Source organism: Amblyomma americanum, chromosome 1 (assembly GCF_052857255.1).
Source record: "Amblyomma americanum isolate KBUSLIRL-KWMA chromosome 1, ASM5285725v1, whole genome shotgun sequence".
Classification (NCBI taxonomy): Eukaryota; Metazoa; Arthropoda; class Arachnida; order Ixodida; family Ixodidae; genus Amblyomma; species Amblyomma americanum.
In genome coordinates this window covers 139,166,975-139,189,639 of record NC_135497.1, presented here as the reverse complement: position 1 = coordinate 139,189,639, position 22,665 = coordinate 139,166,975, and the positions used below count along the sequence as shown (strand labels likewise).

General features: G+C 45.5%; 1 protein-coding gene across 1 annotated transcript in view; it reads right to left on the bottom strand.

Annotated features, from left to right (window-relative positions):
- sowah (ankyrin repeat domain family member sosondowah) overlaps positions 1–22,351 on the bottom strand; it is a 147,686-nt gene extending 125,335 nt beyond the window's left edge. The window contains exons 1-3 of the mRNA XM_077647017.1: positions 22,171–22,351; positions 11,678–11,896; positions 4,751–4,954 (exon numbers count right to left, since the gene is read on the bottom strand). Coding sequence (XP_077503143.1) covers positions 4,751–4,954; positions 11,678–11,896; positions 22,171–22,264 — 517 coding nt within the window. The 5' untranslated portion in view covers positions 22,265–22,351. The remainder of the gene's footprint in view (positions 1–4,750; positions 4,955–11,677; positions 11,897–22,170) is intronic.
- Between the last annotated feature and the right edge of the window lie 314 nt (positions 22,352–22,665).

The window sequence follows — 22,665 nt, the reverse complement described above, 5'->3', positions numbered from 1 at the left end:
CCTGTAACACGCCAACAACACCATTTCGTTAGTTTGGTTCCTTTCCTACTCACTAGCAGTCATGAAAACATCTAAATAGCAAGCAGCAGGCTAAATCACGATGTGGAATTGCACTCTACTCAAGGAGACAGGTTCGGCTCTTGCAAACTGTCCACGTTATCTAAACCATGAGGCGCTGGTGGCATTGTTGCATAATGCTTCCGTTCAGAATTCGATAGAGTGCACACCCTCAGCGTCTTCGTTTGTTAACATGTTTCGTCGATGGCATAAAAGATATCAGTAAAAAAAACTACAGATATATATACTTTACATACTCCAGCCTCGCATGCCGCTATGATTGGAGAAAATAAAAATGCACAAACAAATCGTAACAATCAACAGCATATGAGACTCAATGAAAGCGAGAGGAAACAGTATAGTAAAAACATGTTACCTACAGTCTCTAAATTTAAACATTCTTCTAAAGGCAGCCCACGAGTAAGGATAGAAAGGGAGTTCCAAATGTCAGTACGGTGCTCGGGAAAAAACTATTTGAACGAGACAGTATCAGAACTGAAAAGCGACATGTTTAGTCCGTGACACCTTTTTAATGGCGGTGGTTTAAAGAATATTAAATACCTTCCAAGTGACACAAATCACGGAGGGTCAATTAACGTGTGCAAGAACTTTAAACATTCAACGCGATGACGTCAGCACCATGCAGACCAGACAGATGAGGAGAAGGCGAAGTCTCTGTCTTATAGGTGAAATATAATCTGGCAACTGCCCGCATCGAACCGAGCCAATAAGCAAAAATGTATTAACGCGATGACGTTAAGGCCCCAATTCTGCACAAAACCCAGTGTCATTGGCGTCGTCGTCGGCGTTGTGAGCGAAAAATCCTAGGATAAGCAGCCTAGATGGCCCACCTACGTCACGTGACTTTGTGGCATCATCATCATCATCACAATCAGCCCACCTCATTGTGAGCAAACTACCTTTTCGTAGGTGGCATTTAAATTCATGATTGGTCAGGAGAAGCAGCTCGTGAAGAGCAACCTAGGTCGCGCAAGCCCCACCGGTGGCAGCACCTGCCATCGCATGGCAGCGGCGCATCGCCTAACCGCAGCGCCCCTGCGCCAGGAGTGGTATGAGGACTCCCAGGGATCTATGAATGTAAAGTCAAGAATGTCCAATTCTGCATATATTGGCATTCACACATTAACGCCGTCGCGTCATACCCTTAAGGCGGAGCTTAAGTGTCCCCTCCATTTTTCTGCTCAAAATATTAGGGGTGTGCAAATATTCAGATATTTCGAATACAGACTCAGACACCCTCCTATTCTATTATTCGAACGAATCAAATAGTGTGTGTTCAAAATTATTCCAAACGACGCGGATATGTCCTCAAGTTTTCGCATACTCTTCGAATAGTTGGAGCGAAGTTCGAATAAGGCCGGCCGTATTTTTCGTCCCTGGTGTAGTACTTGGCCACAACCTTCTATGATCAAACCAATTAACCCTCGGCCCTCAGTCCCCAGCGGCTGCAGAGCAACTGACCACGGCGGCGGTCAGACCTGTGACGCAGCGGAGGGTGATAAGAATCTCTGGCTCCGGACAGGCCGCCATTGGAATCTGAACCTGGCAACGTTTAACGCTAGAACTTTAGCTAGTGAGGCTAGCCTAGCAGTGCTGTTTGAGGAACTAGCGGGAATTAAATGGGATGTGATAGGGCTTAGCGAAGTTAGGAGGACAGGTGAGGCGTATACAGTACTAAAGGACGGACACATACTGTGCTATCGCGGGTTAGAGGATAGACGAGAACTAGGTGTGGGTTTCCTCATTAATAAGGATATAGCTGGCAACGTAGAGGAGCTCTACAGTATTAACGAGAGGGTAGCAGCTGTAGTAATTAGGCTGAATAGGAGGTACAAGCTGAAAGTGGTGCAGGCCTACGCACCCACATCCAGCCATGATGACCAGACCGTTGAAAGTTTCTATGAGGACGTAGAATCAGTAATTAATAAATTAAAATTGCAGTACACTGTACTGATGGGCGACTTCAATGCGAAGGTGGGCAAGAAGCAGGCTGACGACCACGCGGTAGGTGACTATGGGATAGGCTCTAGAAATAGCAGGAGAGAGTTATTAGTCGAATTCGCGGATAGAAATAATCTACGGATCATGAATACCTTCTTCTGCAAACGAGAAAACAGGAAGTGGACCTGGAAGAGCCCCAATGGTGAGATTAAAAATGAAATCGACTTCATACTATGTGCTAAACCTGGCATCATTCAGGATGTGGCCGTCTTCGGAAGGGTGCGTTGTAGCGACCATAGAATGGTAAGGTCTAGAATTAGCTTAGACTAGAAGAGGGAACGGAAGAAGCTAGCGAAGAAGGCCATTAACGAGTTAGCCGTAAGAGGGAAAGCACAGGAGTTTAGGATAGCGCTGCAAAACAGATATTCGGCTTTAACTGAGGAGAGCTAGAAAAACTAGCCACCCTGTATACGCAATGCCTTTTGACCTCGACTGTACCAGAAGCTTGGAAGAATGCAAACATTATCTTAATTCATAAGAAGGGAGACGCCAAGGACTTGAAAAAAACAGGCCGATCAGCTTACTATCCGTTGCCTACAAAGTATTTACTAAGGTAATCGCTAATAGAGTCAGGGCAACGTTAGACTTAATCAACCAAATGATCAGGCAGGCTTTCGCAAAGGATATTCCACAATAGATCATATTCACACTAGCAATCAGGTGATAGATAAATGCGCAGAATATAACCAACCTCTCTATATAGCTTTCATTGATTACGAGAAAGCATTCGACTCAGTGGAAACCTCAGCAGTCATACAGGCATTGCATAATCAGGGGGTAGAAGAGCCCTATGTCAAAATACTGGAAGATATATATATATATATATATATATATATATATATATATATATATATATATATATATATATATATATATATATATATATATATATATATATATATATATATATATATATATATATATATATATATATATATATATAGAGCAACTGCACAGCTACTGTAGTCCTCCATAAAGTCAGCAATAAAATTCCAATAAGGAAGGGCGTCAGGCAAGGAGACACGATCTCGCCAATGCTGTTCACCGCATGTTTACAGGAGGTATTTCGAGGCCTGAATTGGGAACAGTTGGGAATAAGAATAAATGGAGAATACCTAAATAATCTGCGATTTGCTGATGACATTGCCTTGCTGAGTCACTCAGGAGGTGAACTGCAAATCATGATCAATTAGTTAGACAGGCAGAGCAGATCGATGGGTCTAAAAATTAACATGCAGAAAACCAAGGTAATGTTCAACAGCCTAGCAAGGGAACAACAGTTCACAATTGGCAGCGAGAGCCTAGAAATTGTGACGGAATACGTCTACTTAGGGCAGGGAGTGACAGCTGATCCGGATCATGAGAGGGAGATAACTAGAAAGATAAGAATGGGGTGGAGCGCATATGGCAAATTCTCGCAGATCATGAGTGGCAGTTTACCAATTTCCCTCAAGAGGAAAGTGTACAACAGGATAATCTTACCGGTACTCACTTACGGGGCAGAAACGTGGAGGCTAGCGAAAAGAGTTCAGCTTAAGTTAAGGACAACGAAGCGAGCCATGGAAAGAAAAATGATAGGTGTAACGTTAATGGATCGGAAGCGGGCAGAGTGGGTGAGGGAACAAACACGGGTAATGACATCCTAGTCGAAATCAAGAGAAAGAAATGGGCTTGGGCAGGGCATGTAATGCGAAGGCAAGATAACCGCTGGTCCTTAAGGGTAACAGAGTGGGTTCCAAGAGAAAGTAAGTGTAGCAGGGGGCGGCAGAAGGTTAGGTGGGCGGATGAGATTAAGAAGTTTGCAGGAAAAGGGTGGATGCAGCTGGCAAAGGATAGGGTTAATTGGAGAGACATGGGAGAGGCCTTTGCCCTGCAATGGGTGTAGTATGGCTGATGATGATGATGATGATGATGATGATGATGATGATGATTTTTCGTCCCCGACTAGCCCAGAAACAAGGACAATACAAGCCGCGTATCATGCTGCCATGATCGGTATGCGCGGGATGGAGGGTTGAGCGCCGTGGTGCCGCCCATTCGCTTGGCCGTGTTCATTATCCTCATACATGGCCTCAAAGATTGGACGACTGGGCAGGGCCCTGGCAGGTTCAACAAACCGGGCCTTTACGCCTGACCTCGGAGGCCATGCTTCATGCACAGCTCTCGCCCGTCTCGGGCGCTGCAATGTGGCGCTAGTTTGTTATCTCCCGTTGCCAACAGCAAAAGGTATTTTCGCTATGCGCATAACAAGACAATGATAAGGACGATGCACTGATATTGTGTTGCGACCCCGGAAATGGATATCAGTGTTGCGTCTCTTAAAGGATAGAGCTATAACTGCGAAAGCAGCGCTTCGCTGTTTCTCACGATTGCACACTGAATATTCGCACAAGCAGCCAATATTTGTAAAATTATATGAATGGTATTAGATTCTGGTTTTAGCTGAACTATTCGTATTCGATTCGGCAGCAAAGCTATGGTATTCATACAGGTTTAGGTCTGAAAAAAAAAGTACTATTCGTACACCGTTAAGAAATATAATTCTTTTGGATATTTTAAAATGAAATGGTATTTTCTGTCCAAGATTAAGGACAACACACAGCGAACAGACACGATTCCGGAGCTTCAAAATTCTATCACATGCAAAAAATACGAAAACGCCACGACTCACAGTATGTGCCTTTGGCGCCGCTGAATAAACGTAAAATGGCCGACCGCGTGGCTGCGGCGAGCTGTTTTGCAGGACTGGCGGCAGAACAACACATGTTACTGGCTGGCAGGCAGTCCCTAACAGCAGATGCTGCCACGGGTGCCGGAATATCAGGAGTGGCCTGCGCGGAGGCTCCTGTACCGGTGAGCGGCACTTTTGTTGAATCTGCAGGGCAATGAAAATAGGCAAGAGCGATATTGCAGCAACCGGGCGAAGGACCAGCAAAAGACAGTAGCCATGCGGCGCAAACTGCGGTGAGTACATGTTCATGTTAAAGTCAAACAATCTGATTTCTGTCTGCCTTACGTTCCAGAGAGTGAATTACGTAAAAATGTCAACTTCTTTTTTTTTAAGCGAAATTTATTGCCCCAGGGCATTAATGATGAATGAAGGTGTGATGAATGATGTAGTAGATTTTAAATGAATGGAAAAAGGCTATAGCTGATTTGATGAAGTCCACTAGAGAACGATTGTACGGTCCCTGCGTTCAGGCAATATATGAAGCAGGGTTGCTTGGTGAAAGACCTGCTACCATGAGGTGCCGGATCCTAGCAGGCTTGAGAGCTGGGCAGTCCCATAGTAAGCGATGAATGTCGGCCTCAATGTCCTCGTGTTTACATATCGGACACCCTGACCGAGGAAACAATTCTAGGTACTGAGACCACTTACGAGTGATGGCTGGTGTGAGGGAAACCCCGACCGGGATCCTCCAAAGCGCAACCGCCTCTGCACCGGTAAGACTGCAGGGGAGGGTTACCGCACACGGAGGGATGAGAACACGTGTGCGGTGCCGGAGGAGTTCCTTTCTTGATGAAAGGACGGTAAAATTGTCGAAATGAAGGAGCCGAGGCGGTGATGAGTTTGTATTCGCAAGGCGGGTCGCTAAATCTGGCTGGCTTTGAAAGGTCAGCAGATCCCGTGGGAGCCACTCAACACGTACTGGCTGCGGGATGCGAGCCGCGAGCCGGTGGATGTCCTGACATATCGTTGGACAGCGGCTAACACGTCGTAACAACCGGACAACTTGAAGGGCGTCAGTGCGGATGACAATGCGGGCCGCAGGGAGCATAGTTATGTCGGCCACGGAGCAGAGTGCTTCTTGAACTGCAACGAGCTCAGCACAAGAGGACAAAGGGGGTTCCGTAAGCTGAAACCAAGACGTTTGATTCAGGGCAGGTCTGCACGGACAGTAGATAGGTGTTGTTGCTTTGCAGTCTTGTATGCTTGCGTCTACGTAGACAACTATGGATCCTTCAGGCAGGCAAGCATCTTGTTCCTGAAATTTCTGGCGAAGCAACGATGCCGAATGAGCAGATGTTGGGCGGCGATTATCTGTTGGCTTGTTGCCGCTGAGCTGCACAAACTTCCATAGGGGAAGAACTGGCGTTGGCGGCTGAAGAATGGAGTGTGACGTTGCATAAGTCCTCAGTGCATGCGTGGAGTGCGATAGACTGGCCTTAAGGCTGCGCGCTTCACGCGCTGCTGCACGAGCTCATCAATGGTATTAAGCTGCGCATTCTCTTGTAAAGCTGTGACCGGTGTGATGCGTTGAAGACCCGTAATGGTCCTCACAGCCTCTCGGTTCACGGCTTCAAGCGATCCCATTGGGCTTTTGTAAGATGTTGAAACTGGGCTTGATAAACAATTCGCGGCTGCAGAACTACCCTCACCAATTGTCGTGCAACGAACTAGCCTGCGCCACCAGTTTTAGGGGCAATTCTTCTAATCAAACCAAAAGTCTGAATAGCTTGCCTTTTTCCCTGAGAAAGCCATGCAGTCGCTGATCTTGATTGGTGAATCATTAAGCCAAGGATTTTTACACTCGGACTTTCGTTAGTGGGGTGCCTGATAGACAAAGACGGATTGGACTTTCAACAAGTTTACGGCGTCTGCAGCGGTTGGCAACTGACGTGTATGTTGTTTTATGCACAGATAGCTGAAGTCCGATCGATGATGCGTAATTACAGGTAGCGTCCAAGGCAGATTGAAGGGCAGCCTCATGAATACGGAGATCTTGTTGAGTACTCCACACCGTCATGTCGCCAGCGTAATGAAGAAATTGTATGTCACGGATGCCTTGTAAGCGCCAAGCCAGCGGAATGGAAACAAAATTAAATAACGTCGATGACAATACTGATCACTGGGGCACGCCGCAGAGAGGAACAAATGATCCGACCGCTTCGCCGCTGAGGCGTATTGCAAAGTTTCTGCCTTCCAAAACTGATTGTACAAAACTACGCACTCTCAGGGGAGATAAAGCATGTCAGTGGAGTTCAGAATGGCTGCATGACTGATGTTTTCATATGCCTTTTCAACGTCCATTGCTAAAGCAGTACGCACATTGCGGGTGCGGGTAGATGACAAAACTGTAGATGTTAAGACAGCCGACCCGTCCTCTGTACCAATATATGGACGAAAGCCTTTTTGTGCTGGGTGATAAAAACCGCGCTGCTCTAGCCACCATGACAATCGTGTGGCTAGCATTTACTCCGCCAGCTTGCACATAGTAGGAGTTAAGGAGATAGGTCGCAAGTTGGCAAGGTCCGTCGGAGGCTTCCCTTGGTTCGGGATAGGAATCACGACAGCGGATTGACCGGCTCTCGGGCACCACGCCATCACACCATTCTTTGTTTATGGTGTCAAGTAGTTGAAGGAGTGCAGCGCTACTCAGGTTCTTATACACCTCGTACTAAATATTGTCCGGGCCTGGCGCTGTTTTCCGTTTCACATCATCTATCGCAGCCAGCAACTCAGGCATAGAGAAAGGACACGCAATTCCATCTACGTAGACATCAGTTGGCATTTGATATACATGCGCTGGGATGCCTGTCATATTTAAAATCGCAGATGAAGAAGGCACCACATCGTATTTTGGGAAGAACTTTCGCGCTGCTTCTTTGGCGAAATCATCTGGCGACAAAATAGCCGCGAAGCATACGGTTGCCGCTGCGTCAGTCGAACGGCGACCGCGTTCCATTGTACGGAATGTTCGCCATAGAGAGGCATTCGAGGATTTGCAGAAAATGGTTCGCACCACGCATGCGACTGCCGCCGAGAGAGGTCGCGTTCATATTTGCGTGCCTTAGCTGTAAGGTAGTCCAATCGCGTATGTGCCTGCGATGAAGTAGGGTCTCCCGAAGCAGAAAGCTCGGCTTGACGGCGTGCCGCCGACAAGTTAAGAAGGCCAAGGTCTGGTGCCGGTCGATCACAATCAGTCCAGGTGGTAGTTGTAGCACTGTTGAGCGCTGTTTGTATGCGCTCAACAAGGATTGGCGAAGAATCTGAGGAGATATTGTCCATACAGGAGCGAAAACTGTCCCAGTTGATGACAGAAAATTTGTAGCGTAAAGGTCGGAAATGTGAGGTGTGAAGACCGATGAAGATTGGTGATGATCACTTCCCCAGCAGTCTGGCTCCATGTGCCAGGAGGGATTACCCGGACCCGACCACCACGTCAAGTCTGATGCATAGGAAGCACTGCGAGTTTGACGCACTGGCCGTGTTGCTTTCCCAGGATGGCTGAGCAGCACAAATTGGGCATCTGTGAAGGCGTCCCGCACACGCCTTCCACGAGAGCTTGAAGTGGGGTACTCCCAATCCTGGTGAGGGGCGTTAAAGTCGCCTCCGACTAAAATCGGACACCCGCGATACTGCCGACGGACACTTGTTAACAGGCTAAGATTAATACGGGAGGAAGCACCACCGGCTGGTCTAACGTAAAATGAAACGACCACAACGGTTCCCTTCTTAAGTTTCGCAGCCACTGGCACTACCTCTTGATACGACGTGCACCAGTTTTCGAGAGCAAGGCGTACATGCGGAAAACGTGAGTCCACATACACCGCCGCATTTCTCGAGGGAGCAGCAGTTTGTACACGACGGTCTATCATTGAAGGAGACATGTAGGCACTGAAGCCTAAATCGATGGCAAGGAGTTTGTTTGCTGTAGCAGCATGGCCCATAGCTTTAGCTTGTGAATTTGTAGTCGTGTCTAGAGATCTCCCACCTTCGTGGAAATGCCTCTGAAGTTCCACTGCAGCACACCCGCACGATTGGAACTTGCCATTTCTAGTTACTAGTCCAAGCGTTGTAGAATCACGGACGACAGGTTGGACAACTGGTTGACCATAAACCGGAGCAGAGAAGTCGCAGAGAGTTCCAGTGGCATTGCGGTAATCTGGGAAGAGGCGGAAGGAAATGACAGTGGTGGGCGGCAGGAAGGCGTTGTTGCTGCGCCACTGATAGATGTGGCGGATGATTCCGCTGCCCGTCTACGTCGAGCGAGCAGTTCGCGGTGTTGCCGGAGCTTGGTGACCTCCGCTGAAAGACATGCGATTTGTTCGTCGACTGCGGTCATATCGTCCTGCGGTAGTTCAGGCCCACTACGCAGCTTTGTTGGCTGTTTTCGGAGGCGTTCTTTTCGCACAGTACCGTTAGAAGGTTGCTGAGTTGAAGGATCATGCGAGGTGTGCTCAGGGAGCTCCGGCCACTCCTCGTCATCCCACTGGAGAGCTGCGAACCGATTGGATGTCTGCAATGAAGTTATATTGTCTTGTATTGGCCAATGCTAAGTCATTCGACGACGAGCCTGTTTTGTTGCCTTTTGTTTTGTCGGGCATCTTGGAGATGTTATCTCGTGGTCGTCGGATTTACAAAGGCCGCATCGGTAAGCCACGTTCCCTTCCAATATACTTTCACCGTCAGCAGTGAACGGACAGGATTTGCGCATATGTCCTGTACGGAAGCAGTTATAGCAATACACCGCACTCGGTTTATATGGCCGAGGCCCTAAATACAGCCATAATTGTACAGACGAGCTGGTAGTGTCAGAGGGCCTTGCAAGGTGACTATGCAAGAGCGCCACTTTCCCATGCGTCGGGCCTGGATGACACCGTGCGTGGGAAAGTACAGCTCACGCTGGAGTGCAGTTGGATCTTCAGTGATATCTACGTTGTAGACGATGCAGCGCTGCAAGTCGGAGCCTTCAACTAAATACACTTGTACTGGCACTGGGATTTCGCTTGTCAGTGAAATACTGGTGAGCGTTTGCAGCCGTTCTACAGCAGTCAGCGTCGGAAGCCACACTGCAATGGTGCTGGACTTTGTCCAGGCTGTGAAGCCCCGAAAACCTTTGGTTCCGAGGCACGCGTCCAAGTTAGCTTGTAAAATCTTGTTCGGTATATCCGTGAGGCTTTTGTTGGCCAGTGATTTAATGGTCGCTTTATAAGAAGACGATCCGGGTGTAGGCTACACCGAGTTCTCGATCTTAAGACAAGTGCGCTTACCTTGGGAGCCATCACTTGCCGAAGATGGAATCCGTTGGCTGTCGTTTGAGGGACGCTTGTGAGCTGCGCGAGGACACTTTTGCAGGGGTAGAGGTGCCGATAAGTCCATTGGAATACCCTGTTCATCATGCTTTGCGCTTTGAGGCCCATCCGGTGGTGTAGAGTTGATGGCCATGTGCCCTGGAGGCAGATCACTCACGAGCAGTCCGGCATTTCGGGAAGGCAGGAGCCGTGCATCTGCCGATGAACCGGGAGCACAAAGCTAGACCTGGCGCCGCGGATCAGGTGTCGACTGCGTGGCAGGTGCTGCCACGAGAGACGCCGGCAGGGCTACCTCCGCCAGCGTGGCAGCGTAGGCACTAAGCCTAGCGTCAGTGCCCAGCTCAGCTGCACTCATGCATGGTTCCCAGGAGACCTCAGACGGTGGGAGGACGTCCGGAGCTTCTTGAGAAGGCGAGAATGCAGTTCTCTTCAAATAGGGCACGCATTTACGTGGATGGCGAGGTTTTTCTGAAGAGCGATGTGCTGCCACTTTAGCAGGGACCACTTCTTCTTCTTCCTCGCGTATTCCGTCAACTTCTTTTTGTGCTGCACATAACCGCCTAGCAGAACGTAGCCCACGGTAGGTTACTGCCATTCTGTCAGATTCAGAGTACATTTGAGAAGCCATTGAACATACGCAATCTTCAGCCATCGAATGGATTAGAAAATATCTACCTGCGTGATTACTTAAGCACGGCGGTCAACAGTTGCAATTTGTTACTTGTCTCGTGCCCGCGTTGCTGTACGTTCTAGCTTAATTCATTTTCTAGAACGTGCATATTGCAACGAGCCTCCTTGCCTACGAACTCACGAGTCTGATTCTAGCGACAGTTTTCACAGATAAGGTATCTTCATTTAAATGCATGAAGCAAGCGTTACGAGTGCACCAAGCCGAAAACTACAAGACAAACGGCCTGGGCATAGAGTCTCTCATAACGCAACTTTTAAATCAAGCTTTCTTTTTTCCTTATGATGCAAACTTTTTCCCGACAGCGTTGCAGCCATCACTCCTGTAGAGCGTCAGGAATTACAGTTGATTACTTTTGTTGGTTTCGTCATTAATAAAAGTCATAAAAATATGAAGAGCAATCCAAATGTCTGACGGTGATGTGGTATCGTACTCAACTGCAGAAGGAAGGTTCCTAAAAAAAAAATTCATATACTTCATGCGGGATATTCACGCTATCTAAATACTGGTGGTGCTGACCACATTTATGCATATTGCTGCCTTACAGAAGACTATGAAGTGCACTAGCTTTCGATATCTGTTCGTGAGAAGGTTTCGTCAATGTCAGCAACACTGTCAGCAAGGAAAAACTGTAGATATATTTGGCGGCTGCCTTCATCGAACAGAGCCAATAAATGAAAAAAGTATTTTGGCTTAAATTAGGCTTTGCTTTATTGTTTACAAACTTTGTCTTACTAAGTACAAGACGGCTCAACGAAAAAAAAAGTAGCTATCTGTATACGGTTGAAGATAACAAACGCCAAATAGACACGGTGTTGATTTTGAGCTAAAAATGCTATATCTCACGAAAGAAACAGCAGCATCAAGACTCACTGTATCTATATCTTGTGGCGTTCAACAGATGCGAAAGAGCAGACCTCTTCCCTGTGCCCCGTTGTTCGCGTGAAGCTATCAGCAGGCGGTCCAGGCTGCCGAAGGATTCGTCCTCGGAAATACATGATGCTGCAATGGGCGGTAGGCTACGAGCAGTGGTCTCCGCGTGCGGTGTAGGCCCAATGCGTGGCGCTTTGGGAGCGGGACCTCCATGCACGGCTGAAAGGAAATGTCGCTCTTTAGGAGACTGAAATTCAAGCACAGCTGAATGGCAATAACAGCGGACGCGTGAAAACCTACACAGGCAACATTTACGCCGCACAAGTTGGGATTAATACTTTGTACATTAAAGTCAGAATAATTCAGCCACCTCATCTTTGTTACGAATAGAGAAGTAAGTAAAATTGTCCACTTCTTTTTGCGCCTCGTTTCCTTACCTACGGGAAAGTGTATCTAGCGGTAGTCAACTGTCATTGGGCCCTACCTAGGGTATATAAGCAGTCATTGAACGAACTAAACCTCTCACAGACAAAAAGCTTCGCAAATGTCACTCTGCGTCATTCATTAAGCACGGCTGGTGGTTGATAGCTGTATGTGTTATTGTTTTAAGCTGATAACTTATTGCTCTGCCTGCCATTACTCGGGGCTATCATTTTCGGATCTGGAGTTTTAACTTTGCAGCACTCTTTGAGCTTCATATGAAAAGCAGCCGAGAGAGATAGTGTAAGCTAATGTCCAGCAGAGACAGCGGCGTGAAAATTTCTCTACTCGCTGTGTTCTCCAGACAAACGTCATGACCTGCACTTCAAATGACCCTCGCTGTTTTGTCTATATTTTTGCTTTCATATGCAATTCAGGGAGTAAAGAATAGCATTCTGTACTTCCTTATTACATTATTAGTTCAAAATTTTGGAATGAAAATTGTCACTGAAATACTTTATAAATATAAACAAATGGCGCCAATACATAAAGTAAGGTTGCAACATTTGTAATTGAAAGAAAAACTGCGTTTTGCTGCCGCGTTACTTCGCTGGTAATATCCTAATTTCAAAAGATACAATATGGAGCGCGATGGAGTCTAGCATCGGTTACCTTTGCACCTTGAAATATTTCACAGCACAAAAGAACCGGATCTGCTGTTTACAATATTTTATATGTTTTCTGTAAAACATGGCCTCACTTGTGCTTTAATTGCTATAAATAATAGTAAAACTATCTTTATTGCCACCACAGTTAATTACAATATTCATCAGGCCTGTCTACCAATAGTAACTTGGGGTCTTGGCACGACAAGTTGGCGCGGCAACACAAAATTTTTTTACGGAATTCAGGATGCAGCAAACTAAAAATTTTAACACAAAAAGGTCACATGTTCCTGCCAAGAGGAGTGAATGAAAAGACACACATGGGAATGAAATATAAGCGTAATATATTCAAATCAAATGAAGTAAATTTTTCAGCACAGTTTTAGAAGTAGCAGAAGGAAATGTCTTCCAGCAAGTGATTGAAGTCATTAGGCTCATAACAACAGCAGCAGAAATAATAATAATAATAATAATAATAATAATAATAATAATAATAATAATAATAATAATAATAATAATAATAATAATAATAATAATAATATAATTCGCCGAAAAGCAGGATGTTCGGTTTCCTACAGTTTTCTTTTTTTAAATCTCTAACTGCCATCAGAATTTGAATGAAAGCTCAGCGAAAATTGCCGCCGGGTGTGCATTCTTTCCGCCCACTGCCGCACACAGAATCGCAAGAATACATGTTTTTATTCATTCAATTAGACTGTCGGGGTGTGATTAGATAGGAGATGCATGATGCGTAGATTGAGAATAATGTTGCAAATTTTGGGGAAAGAAAAGGCGATTTAAAAGAATAAACGACTCATTGGTACTTGCAGTGCTCCACACATGATATACAGAAAGATACACATAGTTTAAAGTGAAAATGGTACAGCTTCAATTCGCGCAGAGCATAAAGAAATCAAATTCAACGGCCATATGGGATTACAATCGTTAGCAGGTGAAAAACAAAATTTGCAGTGGCTTAGCTCGGCTATGCCAGGATATACGTAGCGAGAGGTACTATGTTTCCCTGGCTGAGCTTGTTTTTCGGAAACTCGAATGGTGTGATCAGTCACAGGACGGGCCTTCACATCCTCTTCTGTTGGTTCCCGTTGACTGACGCCTTCCATAGGCCCCATCTCGGCGGCTATGCGCCGTCTATTACGCTCGGCAGTGTGGCATCTCAGTTTAGCAAGGCATTCCTCTCTCTGATCGGGCGTCTCCGGCGCTCTCTTCGCCTTCTTACGCTCATTCTCTCTTTGTTGAGTAGCCAACTGCCAGGAAAAAACCTCAGGACCGGAAGAGTTAATCTTCTCTTCTCTGTGCGCGCCGTTTAGCAGTGCAAACGTTGGGATACAGACGCCCATTATACATATACGCCTTTTATACGAAATGCTGCGCATGCGACGCGCGGTTCGGGTGTAAAAGCTGGACGCCGCGAGGCGGCGACGAAGAATGCGGCCTCAGGTTACCATGGCATCGGCGCATGCGCACAAGTGCTCAACCGCGTTACGTCACGCTCGGCTCCGACGGTGGAGCGGGAGCGCGGCCGCGGCGACGGCGAAGCGCACGCCGGACCTTGCTCCTCTCCGGTTGCCATGGTAACAGCGCATGCGCACAACTTTCCTCTTCCATGCACCGCGAAATGCTCGACTCGTAGCCCAGGGTAGCTCTCGCTACAATATAAAGAGCTACTCACAGAACAATGCATTATCATACACTTACCTAGCATTTTAACAATGCATTTTCAAACGATACAAGTCCCATGTGTATAATATCATTTGGTAGTTTGTTCTAGTGATCTATTAACCTCATTGGAAACGAATTTTTGAAGCAATCGGCTCTTTAGTTTGGTGGTTAGGTGTTTTTTTTTCTGTGTGTTTCGGTTGCGAATGAAAGGTATACCATCTGATGTAATGTATATTCTGACATGCATATGAGAGTATGCAGGGGAGATTTTTAAAAAAAATAAAGTAGGTATACTTTATTTCATTCTTGATAAAATGTAAAGAGCACGGCCATTTATCTCACCTTCGTAAATGACTGTGTTCTAGTGTATTCACTGTAGATAGACTTTAGTGCATTGCTCGATAATGGTCCCATTTCTATATAACTTGTTACGTACAAGGTCACAAAACATGATTTGAATACAGTGCCGAATTCGGCATCACACCGATTAATATGTGGTGTTCTCATTGGCAAATGACCCTAAATCATACCAAAACTAAGTGTATGTCATTTACACGTTCCTTTTGCCGCATTCTAACCTCATATTTTATAGATAACAATATTGTCGAGTTTACTACCACATACAAACAGCTAGGAGAAATTTTCATACGGATCTAACGTGGCATCATCGCATCAACGTTACTCCTGCAACTGCTAATTGCTCACTCGGAATCATGAAACGCAGACTAAGGCAAGCACGCGTACACCACCTTAATCAGGCCTAAAATTGAATATGCATATGCAATCTGGGACCCAGCCACGAATAAATCATACGCAACATTGAATCCCTGCAAAGCCGTCCTGTTCGCTTCATTTTTTTTGGGACTATTCCCCGTACACCAGTGCTACATCTTTGCCACCGCGGTGGCTCAGTGGTTATGGCGCTCGGCTGCTGACCGGAAAGACGCGGGTTCAATCCTGGCCACGGCGGTCGAATTTAGATCGAGGCTAAATTCTAGAGGCCCGTGTACTGAGCGTTTCAGTGCACGATAAGAACCCCAGGTGGTCGAAATTTCCGGAGCCCTTCACTACGACGTCCCTCATAGCGTGAGTCGCTTTTGGACGTTAAACCCTCATAAACCATAAACCAGTGTTACATATTTAAAAAATCGTGCCGAATTAGATCCACTATCACTACGACGAAAACACGCTCGCCTTTCTCTGTTTCACAAGCTTTATCACCGCGGCGTTTTGCGCGACGACGTCTTTCAGCCACGTTGCCTTATCTTCCCTCGCTGTGATTATCCTTACAAAGTCAATCGCCCAGCCTTGGTGTGTGTGTGCACCACTTAACTTTTATAGAGTTAGTAATTCTTCTTTTGTGCTCCCACGAATACCACTACCTTCTTCAAGGTGTTTCTTTTCCATTATTTTTTTTCTGGGTTGTTTTTGTATTCTTAATCCCAGCTGTTTGAATTTTTACGCCTTTCTATTTGTGCCATACTGTTGTTGTTTTTTACTGTACTTCAAAATGGTGTCTGTATTTTTTCTCTCTTTTCTGTTTCGAGCAAAGTATTGTCAAAGTGCTTCGTGTCGTGTGTCCCTCCAATGTAATAACCTCCCCGGAGGGCCTTTAGAGTATTTGAATAAATAAAAAAATAAATAAATAAATAAATAAATAAATAAATAAATAAATATTATATATGCAGTAAACCCCTGTCGTCACGTCAATACTTTTCTCCTCAATGTAAAAGTAAAAAAAGTCGCCCTGTTGCAGACATGGCCCACATTTGCAGACCAGCCCAGGTCACTTGTGAATTTGACGGCGAGACACCTAACATGAACAAAAACTTTTGTCCGGATATATATTGGTTTGCCATTTTTAGCATCACTGGTTGGTTGATTTTATCCAAATGGTTTGGTGTGTTTTGTGTGTTTCGTTCGTAAGCGAAAGATCATCGGAACTCCTCATTTTGACATAGATTACAGCGGCATCTGCGTAATGTCTTATTGCTGCATATCAGTGAAAGCCAACATTCATATCACTGTTCATATCATTCATAGCGCGTCGTCCTATCACCATTTCTCGTCTGCGTTTTATGTTGCGCCTTCTTATGGCCAAAAACCATGCACCAACTAGACCAGCAACAAGTTCATATCACTGATATAGATTGAAGAGAGCAAAGAAGTTATGGCCAAATCCTGTGAAATACCTGATCTAATATGCGCATTAGTGCTGCACATTTCGTTTATTGAAACGATGGATGTCAGCAGGAATCAATTCGTTAATTGAAACGAATTGATTCCTGCTGACATCCATCATGCTGTCAGAGAGCCAGGGCTTTCATTGGTGCATAGAACGTTAGAAATAAACCTGGTACCTAGTTAATAAAACTGGATATAAACCTGGTACCTACGTAATAAACCTAGTTTCGTATGTACGCTCACGCCGCGGCTCCCAAGTATCAATATTCAACCTAACGAGAAGCTTTGCATTATTCTGTCCAACAAGGGAATGAAACCAGCATGTCGGAATTTCCCGCGAAAATGAAAGGAGACGAGTGTCATGCAGCGATAAAACATATCTACTTAAAGTAGAAGGAACTGTAGTACTATGTCGCATGTTCCTGTGCTAACTACCTGACACCCGAACTAACCCAACCTGTTTTGCGCATTACGAAATCATTACTGAGAACTGAAGCACTGTGGTTAAGAGTTTTATTTGTGGAAAAGGGGGTTGTATCCTCGACGAATAAAATTCGCTACGTAGATGTAGTTAGGCAGCTTGGAAGACTGCTCATATGACTGGCCTGGCACGTATTGTTCGCTTTCCGGTCTTGCAGCCTCTTTCGAGCTCATACTAAATTAAAGAACGTGCCGAATAAGTGGGAGCTGTTTTTTACTCACTCAAACGATTTTTTAAATTGCGCTACAGCCGCGATACCTGTAACACGCCAACAACACCATTTCGTTAGTTTGGTTCCTTTCCTACTCACTAGCAGTCATGAAAACATCTAAATAGCAAGCAGCAGGCTAAATCACGATGTGGAATTGCACTCTACTCAAGGAGACAGGTTCGGCTCTTGCAAACTGTCCACGTTATCTAAACCATGAGGCGCTGGTGGCATTGTTGCTTATATAATGCTTCCGTTCAGAATTCGATAGAGTGCACACCCTCAGCGTGTTCGTTTGTTAACATGTTTCGTCGATGGCATAAAAGATATCAGTAAAAAAAAACTACAGATATATATACTTTACATACTCCAGCCTCGCATGCCGCTATGATTGGAGAAAATAAAAATGCACAAACAAAATCGTAACCATCAACAGCATATGAGACTCAATGAAAGCGAGAGGAAACAGTATAGTAAAAACATGTTACCTACAGTCTCTAAATTTAAACATTCTTCTAAAGGCAGCCCACGAGTAAGGATAGAAAGGGAGTTCCAAATGTCAGTACGGTGCTCGGGAAAAAACTTTGAACGAGACAGTATCAGAACTGAAAAGCGACATGTTTAGTCCGTGACACCTTTTTAATGGCGGTGGTTTAAAGAATATTAAATACCTTCCAAGTGACACAAATCACGGAGGGTCAATTAACGTGTGCAAGAACTTTAAACATTCAACGCGATGACGTCAGCACCATGCAGACCAGACAGATGAGGAGAAGGCGAAGTCTCTGTCTTATAGGTGAAATATAATCTGGCAACTGCCCGCATCGAACCGAGCCAATAAGCAAAAATGTATTAACGCGATGACGTTAAGGCCCCAATTCTGCACAAAACCCAGTGTCATCGGCGTCGTCGTCGGCGTTGTGAGCGAAAAATCCTAGGAGAAGCAGCCTAGATGGCCCACCTACGTCACGTGACTTTGTGGCATCATCATCACAATCAGCCCACCTCATTGTGAGCAAACAACCTTTTCGTAGGTGGCATTTAAATTCATGATTGGTCAGGAGAAGCAGCTCGTGAAGAGCAACCTAGGTCGCGCAAGCCCCACCGGTGGCAGCACCTGCCATCGCATGGCAGCGGCGCATCGCCTAACCGCAGCGCCCCTGCGCCAGGAGTGGTATGAGGACTCCCAGGGATCTATGAATGTAAAGTCAAGAATGTCCAATTCTGCATATATTGGCATTCACACATTAACGCCGTCGCGTCATACCCTTAAGGCGGAGCTTAAGTGTCCCCTCCATTTTTCTGCTCAAAATATTAGGGGTGTGCAAATATTCAGATATTTCGAATACAGACTCAGACACCCTCCTATTCTATTATTCGAACGAATCAAATAGTGTGTGTTCAAAATTATTCCAAACGACGCGGATATGTCCTCAAGTTTTCGCATACTCTTCGAATAGTTGGAGCGAAGTTCGAATAAGGCCGGCCGTATTTTTCGTCCCTGGTGTAGTACTTGGCCACAACCTTCTATGATCAAACCAATTAACCCTCGGCCCTCAGTCCCCAGCGGCTGCAGAGGAACTGACCACGGCGGCGGTCAGACCTGTGACGCAGCGGAGGGTGCTAATAATCTCTGGCTCCGGACAGGCCGCCATTGGAATCTGAACCTGGCAACGTTTAACGCTAGAACTTTAGCTAGTGAGGCTAGCCTAGCAGTGCTGTTCGAGGAACTAGCGGGAATTAAATGGGATGTGATAGGGCTTAGCGAAGCTAGGAGGACAGGTGAGGCGTATACAGTACTAAAGGACGGACACATACTGTGCTATCGCGGGTTAGAGGATAGACGAGAACTAGGTGTGGGTTTCCTCATTAATAAGGATATAGCTGGCAACGTAGAGGAGTTCTACAGTATTAACGAGAGGGTAGCAGCTGTAGTAATTAGGCTGAATAGGAGGTACAAGCTGAAAGTGGTGCAGGCCTACGCACCCACATCCAGCCATGATGACCAGACCGTTGAAAGTTTCTATGAGGACGTAGAATCAGTACTGAATAAAGTAAAATTGCAGTACACTGTACTGATGGGCGACTTCAATGCGAAGGTGGGCAAGAAGCAGGCTGACGACCACGCGGTAGGTGACTATGGGATAGGCTCTAGAAATAGCAGGGGAGAGTTATTAGTCGAATTCGCGGATAGAAATAATCTACGGATCATGAATACCTTCTTCTGCAAACGAGAAAACAGGAAGTGGACCTGGAAGAGCCCCAATGGTGAGATTAAAAATGAAATCGACTTCATACTATGCGCTAAACCTGGCATCATTCAGGATGTGGCCGTCTTCGGAAGGGTGCGTTGTAGCGACCATAGAATGGTAAGGTCTAGAATTAGCTTAGACTAGAAGAGGGAACGGAAGAAGCTAGCGAAGAAGGCCATTAACGAGTTAGCCGTAAGAGGGAAAGCACAGGAGTTTAGGATAGCGCTGCAAAACAGATATTCGGCTTTAACTGAGGAGAGCTAGAAAAACTAGCCACCCTGTATACGCAATGCCTTTTGACCTCGTCTGTACCAGAAGCTTGGAAGAATGCAAACATTATCTTAATTCATAAGAAGGGAGACGCCAAGGACTTGAAAAATTACAGGCCGATCAGCTTACTATCCGTTGCCTACAAAGTATTTACTAAGGTAATCGCTAATAGAGTCAGGGCAACGTTAGACTTAATCAACCAAATGATCAGGCAGGCTTTCGTAAAGGATATTCCACAATAGATCATATTCACACTAGCAATCAGGTGATAGATAAATGCGCAGAATATAACCAACCTCTCTATATAGCTTTCATTGATTACGAGAAAGCATTCGACTCAGTGGAAACCTCAGCAGTCATACAGGCATTGCATAATCAGGGGGTAGAAGAGCCCTATGTCAAAATACTGGAAGATATATATATATATATATATATATATATATATATATATATATATATATATATATATATATCTTCCAGTATTTATATATATATATATATATATATATATATATATATATATATATATATATATATATATATATATATATATATATATATATATATATATATATATATATATATATATATATATATATAGCAACTGCACAGCTACTGTAGTCCTCCATAAAGTCAGCAATAAAATTCCAATAAGGAAGGGCGTCAGGCAAGGAGACACGATCTCGCCAATGCTGTTCACCGCATGTTTACAGGAGGTATTTCGAGGCCTGAATTGGGAACAGTTGGGAATAAGAATAAATGGAGAATACCTAAATAATCTGCGATTTGCTGATGACATTGCCTTGCTGAGTCACTCAGGAGGTGAACTGCAAATCATGATCAATTAGTTAGACAGGCAGAGCAGATCGATGGGTCTAAAAATTAACATGCAGAAAACCAAGGTAATGTTCAACAGCCTAGCAAGGGAACAACAGTTCACAATTGGCAGCGAGAGCCTAGAATTTGTGACGGAATACGTCTACTTAGGGCAGGTAGTGACAGCTGATCCGGATCATGAGAGGGAGATAACTAGAAGGATAAGAATGGGGTGGAGCGCATATGGCAAATTCTCGCAGATCATGAGTGGCAGTTTACCAATTTCCCTCAAGAGGAAAGTGTACAACAGGATAATCTTACCGGTACTCACTTACGGGGCAGAAACGTGGAGGCTAACGAAAAGAGTTCAGCTTAAGTTAAGGACAACGAAGCGAGCCATGGAAAGAAAAATGATAGGTGTAACGTTAAGAGATCGGAAGCGGGCAGAGTGGGTGAGGGAACAAACACGGGTTAATGACATCCTAGTCGAAATCAAGAGAAAGAAATGGGCTTGGGCAGGGCATGTAATGCGAAGGCAAGATAACCGCTGGTCCTTAAGGGTAACAGAGTGGGTTCCAAGAGAAAGTAAGCGTAGCAGCGGGCGGCAGAAGGTTAGGTGGGCGGATGAGATTAAGAAGTTTGCAGGAAAAGGGTGGATGCAGCTGGCAAAGGATAGGGTTAATTGGAGAGACATGGGAGAGGCCTTTGCCCTGCAGTGGGTGTAGTATGGCTGATGATGATGATGATGATGATGATGATGATGATGATGATGATTTTTCGTCCCCGACTAGCCCAGAAACAAGGACAATACAAGCCGCGTATCATGCTGCCATGATCGGTATGCGCGGGATGGAGGGTTGAGCGCCGTGGTGCCGCCCATTCGCTTGGCCGTGTTCATTATCCTCATACATGGCCTCAGAGATTGGACGACGGGGCAGGGCCCTGGCAGGTTCAACAAACTGGGCATCTAAGCCTGACCTCGGAGGGCATCTTCATACACAGCTCTTGCCCGTCTCGGGCGCTGCAATGTGGCGCTAGTTTGTTATCTCCCGTTGCCAACAGCAAAAGGTACTTTCGCTATGCGCATAACAAGACAATGATAAGGACGATGCACTGATATTGTGTTGCGACCCCCGAAATGGATATCAGTGTTGCGTCTCTTAAAGGATAGAGCTATAACTGCGAAAGCAGCGCTTCGCTGTTTCTCACGATTGCACACTGAATATTCGCACAAGCAGCCAATATTTGTAAAAATATATGAATGGTATTAGATTCGGGTTTTAGCTGAACTATTCGTATTCGATTCGGTAGCAAAGCTATGGTATTCATACTGGTTTAGGTCTGAAAAAAAAAAGTACTATTCGTACACCGTTAAGAAATATAATTCTTTTGGATATTTTAAAATGAAATGGTATTTTCTGTCCAAGATTAAGGACAACACACAGCGAACAGACACGATTCCGGAGCTTCAAAATTCTATCACATGCAAAAAATACGAAAACGCCACGACTCACAGTATGTGCCTTTGGCGCCGCTGAATAAACGTAAAATGGCCGACCGCGTGGCTGCGGCGAGATGTTTTGCAGGACTGGCGGCAGAACAACACATGTTACTGGCTGGCAGGCAGTCCCTAACAGCAGATGCTGCCACGGGTGCCGGAATATCAGGAGTGGCCTGCGCGGAGGCTCCTGTACCGGTGAGCGGCACTTCTGTTGAATCTGCAGGGCAATAAAAATACGCAAGAGCGATATTGCAGCAACCGGGCGAAGGACCAGCAAAAGACAGTAGCCATGCAGCGCAAACTGCGGTGAGTACATGTACATGTTAAAGTGAATTAAACTGATTTCTGTCTGGCTTACGCTCCAGAGAGTGAATTACGTAAAAATGTGAACTTCTTTTCTTTAAAAGCGAAATTTATTGCCCCAGGGCATTAATGATGAATGAAGGTGTGATGAATTATGTAGTAGATTTTAAATGAATGAAAAAAGGCTAGCTGATTTGATGAAAAC